Source organism: Propithecus coquereli, unplaced genomic scaffold (genome assembly GCF_000956105.1).
Source record: "Propithecus coquereli isolate 6110/MARCELLA unplaced genomic scaffold, Pcoq_1.0 Scaffold107, whole genome shotgun sequence".
NCBI lineage: Eukaryota > Metazoa > Chordata > Mammalia > Primates > Indriidae > Propithecus > Propithecus coquereli.
In genome coordinates this window covers 1,834,855-1,841,268 of record NW_012134636.1, presented here as the reverse complement: position 1 = coordinate 1,841,268, position 6,414 = coordinate 1,834,855, and the positions used below count along the sequence as shown (strand labels likewise).

The window sequence follows — 6,414 nt, the reverse complement described above, 5'->3', positions numbered from 1 at the left end:
GCTGTCCTGGTGGCGGGCACACTGACAGTCCTGACTTCGGCATTACACAGTGTATCCATGTAACAAAAACACTGTACCCCCTTTTAATATTTTGAAAAAAATAGAATTGATGGAGATGTTTGAGTATTTTGTCATCTTTTTAAAAACAAGGGAGAAGAAAGGATTATTTCCTTTTCCCCTGCATATATTTGACTTTCCTTGACTCATTTTTTGATTAGTACCTTGAAATATGCTTATTGGCGGGGGGCTGCAGGAGGAAGTATATATGTATATGCACCAAAAAAATCTGGAAGACTGTACCCAGAATGTTAACACTGGTTATCTCTGTTTGGTGGGAGCGGGACTGAGATGGATTTGTTGTTCTTGCCTGCCAAGACCCCTATTTCCTTTGGGCAAGAGATCTCTTCCGTTCCTTGTGGTTGCTCATCGCAGTATACTTGTTCGATATAGTGCCTCATTCCCCTGGTAACAGTTTTGGAGGCCAAGGGGTGGACATTTCACTCAATCACTTGCCCAGAGCCAGAGTCCTTCCCTGGGGCCGATATATGAAACTGGGGGTAGCTCTCCTGCCTGGATGTAGTTGAAAAGCTGAGGCTGCCTCACTCCATGTTGCTCTGCAGAGGAAGAGGCCAATGTGGGAAGAGAAATCAAGACAAGGAGAGGAGAGAAGAGAGGGATAGTAAATCCTATGAGCACTGTATCTCCAGTTCCAGTCTCCAAGACCTTGATCCTTGGCGTTTGTCCTTCAGTTTTGTACCAGCTATTGTGAACCATACATAGACTGGTCTCTGATGAAGCTAGTTTAGGTTGGAATTCTGTTACTTGGCAAGTGAAAGAATCTAACTGGTACCTAGGATAGTCTTTGTGTGTATTTAATATTTTACGTAATTTTCCTGGAATGACCATGTATTACTTGTTTAGTAGAAATATTTTGAAAAGAAACACAATGCATTTGTTTTAAAAAAAGAAAGAAAACTTAAGTGCCCTCTGAAATGCTCAAAAGCAGGCAAAACGTAAAGCAGAACATAAAAGTTGTGCAAGTCCTCAAAAGGACGTAGGCCACTTTATCTCCTAGGGAATGTTATCATTAAGATGAACAGGAATTTGTGGTGAAACAAACCCCCGCGCCCCCACTCAGTGGGTGTGCCTGGTGGGTGTAGGGGAGAGTAAGGGCTTAGCCCTGGGCAGAAAGTCTGTTTTTCAATGGACTAGGGAGTCTGTGATACTGAGCTTTGGAAGAAGGAAATTATCCCTTAGCCTTCTGTCCCTCACCAGATCAGGTCCTTTGTCTGAGCTCAGTTTACACTGAGTCTAGCTCTCATATTTTGAACTACAGTGTTGTAGGCACTTCACATCCATTATCTCATAGAATTCTCAAGGGAATTCGGAGTGAGTCAGCCATCAATATCCCCACATTCCAGAGGAAGAAACTGAGGCTGAGAGAGACTAAGTGCGGCCAGGAGCAGTCAGACTCCAGAGCCTTCCTAGGAGCCGCAGTGATCCCTCTTCCTGTCTCACTTGTAGAATGGGCATCGTAAATCGTCTGCCCGACGGTAAGGGAGACAAAAGTCAGCTGAAATGAGCCGGGGTAAGCACTGTTGTCTCTGTCTCCAGTTGGCAGATGCAGTGATTCAGGGGTGAGGAGTGCGGGGTGGCGCCCGGGAGGTTGTAGGAGGTGGAGTGGAGGTGGTTGTAGGAGGAGGAGGGTCCCAAGCAACTGAGCTGGCCTCTGTCCTCTGCCTGGGCCTGCCCAGCCCCACCCCCAACTCCTGAGAGTTGCTGCCCCCTTCCCAACCAGCACCGAGTGTCTTCCCAGGCGAGGCCTTGCGCAAGCCGACCTCGGTCCGGTCCCTTGGCCCCGTGCCTGCGGTCCCAGCATCGGGCTTCGTGCCGCCTCCCCGACCTGGCCCCCAGCCATCGGCCCCTGGCGCCTGGCCAGTCACGTGGCACCTCGGGCCTCTTCGGTCGGCTTCCCTCGCGTCCTGATTTAACTCCCTCCTCGCCCTTCGCCTCTGCCCCAGTCCCCCTGGGCACCACGCCCGCTCTGAGGAGCCGGTGTCGGGGACTGTCTCGCTGAGGGATCTCTGGCCTCAGTTTTCCTGCCTGTTAAGTGGGGCCCCCACCCCACTACCGCCGCGACTCTGTTGATCGCGGCCTACTCCTGCCCCGTCCTTTCCCGCCGCCGCCCACTCCCACCAGTCTCCGGAGCAATTCCGAGGACTGCACTCCCTTCAGGGCACTGGACGGTGGGGAGAAAGAGCCCAGGAGCCCCAAGGGAGGTCGCAGAACTGGTCTGAGAGAAAATCCACAAGGCGACAGGGTGAAACCGGCCAGCCTCTGGCGTCAGACGGGTGTGGGTTCGAATCCTGCCCTGCCTCTGATATGCTGATGTCGAAACCTTCGTCTTTCCGGGTCTCAGTTGTCCGCTCGCTGACACGGAGCCCTGCTGGAGACTAAGGGTGGAAGCGTCCAGCTGGGGCTCGCTGACCCGAACCAATGAGGTCCCCGCCACCGCGTCCCTGCCCCAGCCCGGAGCGGCGCCTCGCCTCCCAATCCCGGTCCCGGCGCCCGAGGCTCCTCCTCCGCTGACATCAGAGCCGCAGGCGCCGGAGAGCGGCAGCCGAGCCGGGCCGAGCCCCAGCGAGAGCGCGGGCGAGCGGGCCAGGCGCGCAGCGGTTGCGGACGGCGGCCAGAGCTCGGCGCCAGCCACCTCGGGCCTCCCGGCCTGCCTCGCGGCGGGGCGGCCGCAGGTACAGCCGCGGGCCAGCGCGTCCGCGCCCCGGGCGCTGCGGGGGGCGGCGGGAACCCGCAGCCACTGGTTACCGTCCCCCAAGATAGGGTCGCTGGGTGTCCTCCCTGGCGGGCTGGACCCTGATGGGCAGGGCTGGGCCCACCAAGCCCAGGCCCAGCAGGTGTCAGGCAAGCCCATGGAAAATTGAGCGGGTAATAGAGGAGGGTGGGGAGGGAGCCTGTGTGTGTGTGTGTGTGTGTGTGTGTGTGTGTGTGTGTGTGTGTATATGTGTGTGTATGTGTGTGTGTGTATATGTGTGTGTGCGTGTGTGTGCGCGCGCGCGGGCGCGCGTTCGGCCAGGCCCGAATGTGGAAGGGCGTGGGCATTTGGAGGCATAGATGGAGGCGGGGGGCGCTGTGGAATGTACTGATGTCTCAGGACAGGAGGGGTTGCAGTGTCTTGGTGTGTAAGGATTTCCTTATGGGTGGGGATGTCTGGGAATCAGGGTGCTTTCTGTTGCAGGTGGGTGTCCAGGTGTCGTGTGTGCTGGTATCTGGCTCTAAGGGTAGTAAGTCAAAGTTGGAAAGGGGTGTACAATTGTGTACTGAGGATGGTTGGAGTTAGATGTGTAAGGAGTTGGGGTTTGGTTTGGCGTGTAGGAGCTTCTAGGGTATGGGGTAGAGGAGCAGGAGGGTGTAGGGTATGAGTAAATCTGGGATGTCTGAAATATGGGAGTTGGGGTGTGTGTGCACGTTTGGGTGTCATCTTGTCCAAGTGTGTGTGGATGTGTGTTTTGCGGTGTGAGAGGGGTCTGGGTGAGAGAGGTTTCAATGGCCAGGCAGGTGTTCAGGTGTAAAGATGTGTGGGGAGTGTGTGTGTGCACGTGCATGCTGATGTCTGGGTATCCATGTATGATGAGGTGTCGTGGTGTCTGGATACAAGGTGTGCTGGATCTGGGAGGCACGTGTTTGGGTTCAGGGGTGTGGATGGGGCTTGGTGTGGGGTGTCTGCTGCAGGGATGTGTGTGGAACTATGAGAGTCGTGTATGCCAGGCCTCCGGATGGGATTCAGACTCTGCCTCTGGAGCTTACCATCGAGTCTCCTTTCCTAGAAGTTTCTGCCCCTGGGATGTATGGCCAGGGTCCCCTGGGAACAAGGTCCCATTCAAGGAGTGGAATGTCACACCAGAGACTCTAGTCAGGGCACCTTCCCCTCATTCTCTCACAGAGAACAGACAAGGAAAGTGCCCTCCCTGGGGGTCACATAGCATGCTGGGCTCTGTTTTGGCCTCACCTTCTGTGGGCCTGGGATGGGGTTGAGAGGCTGTGTTTTCTGAATGGGCCCCAGTCTGGCTTCATATTGGAAGGACCAGCTGAGAGCAGCTCCTCCATGGCCTTTGCCTTCAGCAAGCTTAGCTGGGGACCCAGCTGGGTGTCATTTGGGCCTCTGGACCCAGCCCCTGCCCATCTCCAACCTCAGTCTCTCAATTCTGCATCTGATAAATGGGCAGAGAACTCCCAGCTTCTCTTGCTGGATGAGAGAGATGAAACAGAGGCCTCAGCAGGGGAAGGGCCAGGCTGGGTCAGGGTGAGATGGCACCAGCAGGGGATAGCCTGGGTAGGACCATTTCTCAGGCTGCTGGGACCCAGATGGGGAGTCAGGAGGGAGAGGCCTGGGGAGCTCCAGATGTGGCTGCTGTTGCTGTGGTAACAGTGCAGAAAGAGCTATTTAAAAATGTGGCTGAGATATTGCTGGAAGCCCAGGCTGCTGGAAGCCCAGGCTGCCGGAAACCTGATTTCCAAGAGGCCGGGGTGGGAAAGAAAAAGGATGAGGGAGAGGAGACACCCCAGCAATTCCCAGGGTGGGGCTGGGACATCGCTGGATCTGGGGACAGGGGGATCTTCCAGGGCTGTGCACTTCTACAAGCTGCTCTGGGGTTTTTATCTGTTATACTGCAAGAGGTCAGGGTTTTCCTGGGTGTTTGGAGAGGGAGAAACTGGGGAGTGAGCTTGAAAAAGTGAATGAACAAATGCATGACTTTATTGGATAAAGAATTTTGCTGCCACCATGAAGGTTTCTCTCTACGCATAAGCATTTGCTGAATGGATGTTGTTGAATAAACAAATGACTGGTGAATGAAGGTGTGTTGAATGATTTTGTCGAATAAATGGATCAAGGAATGAATAAATGCAGGTTCAGTGACTGAATGGGGCCTGCAGTGAATTTCCAGACAAGGCTGGGCCCCGCCGAGCTTCCTCCCTCTATTCTCCTTCCCAGGAGTCCTGGCTGTGGCCAGGGGGCAGTGGGCCATGCCGGGGGCAGTGGAAGGCCCCAGCTGGAAGCAGGCGGAGGACATTAGGGACATTTATGACTTCCGAGATGTTCTGGGCACGTGAGTCTCACGGTGGGGGGCGTTGGGGGCTGGATGGTTGGGGGAGGCTGAGTCCAGGGTGGTGCTTCCTCTGGTCAGTTGATCAATGCTTCCTGTTTCTTACAGCCCAGGCCCTGTGGCAGCTTTGCCTTGGCCTAGACTGGCCTCAGCTTTTCACTTCTGGCCGCCAGTGGGTGGGACAGGGGCTGTACTTCCCATAGCTCCCGGCTTCTGCTGAAGAGAAGGAAGTGGAGGAGAATGAAGGGACCAGTTTTTTCTAACTTGCTGCCAAGAGCTGGGTGTTCTGGCCTAGGTTTGGGAACTGAAGCTGGGCATGGCTCTGTGCTTGGTGCTAGGAATCCAGAAATAACTCAAACCTGGTCTCTGCCCCTTAAGTTGATCCCCGATATGTAGGGGAGACAGACCCACAGAAAATGGCAACGGGGTGTGCACTGTGTTCTAGTGAAAGTCTGGAATGAGGGCTTTGTAGAGCCCAGAGAGAGTTGTGGCTTCCGCCTGGTGAAAAATTATCTGGAGAAGGGGGCGTTGGAGCTGGGGACTGAAGGGTGGGTAGGTGTGCACTTGTCATAGAGGACGAAGGGCATTCCCGGAGAAGGGATAGCATAACCAAAGGCTCAGCGTCATGGTATACATGGAAAGAGGTAGAGTTTGGTGGAGCTGAGGGAAGAGTGGACAAAGATGCTGGAGATGACAGTGGAACAGTTCATGCAGGGCCTTGAATGCCAGGCCGAGAAGGCTGGATGTTATCCCACAGGCCATACGAAGACATTTAAGACTTTGGGGCAGGTTTGCAATTCAGGTTAGTCACTCTGGCCACAGCATGGAGGGCAAATTGGAGAGGGACAAGACTGGAAATGAGTGATGAGATGACCATAATCACTACTTATCCCTGATGGTTGAAATTTCACCATGAGAGATGCTTTTCTTTGACTTATAACTTCTTATTCTCCCAGGGAAAGCAAACAGATGTGGAAAGAATACGCTAGTAAATCCTCCTTAATCAGTGAACTTTAATATAAGTGAGTTTATTTGTTCTTTTCTGAGAGCCTATTCTAAAGTACTGCTTCTTAAACTTCAGTGAGCATACAAATCACCTGAGCATTTTGTTAAAATGTAGATTCTGATTTAGTAAGTCTGGGATGGGGCCTGAGATTCTATATTTCTAAAAAGTTCCCAGGTGATGCTGATCATTCTCCAAAGTTCTGAAAGGTGTTAAATTAGCCATAACTCAAATTGGCTTTAGCAGAAAAAAGAATCAATCAACTGAGCACATAATTAAAAAGTTGAGGAG

General features: G+C 53.5%; 1 protein-coding gene across 1 annotated transcript in view; it reads left to right on the top strand.

Annotated features, from left to right (window-relative positions):
- The first annotated feature begins 2,602 nt into the window (after window positions 1-2,602).
- Window positions 2,603-6,414, top strand: part of CAMK1 (calcium/calmodulin-dependent protein kinase I) — a 17,262-nt gene continuing 13,450 nt past the window's right edge. The window contains 3 exon segments of the mRNA XM_012646831.1: window positions 2,603-2,750; window positions 5,009-5,217; window positions 5,640-5,672. Coding sequence (XP_012502285.1) covers window positions 5,041-5,217; window positions 5,640-5,672 — 210 coding nt within the window. The 5' untranslated portion in view covers window positions 2,603-2,750; window positions 5,009-5,040.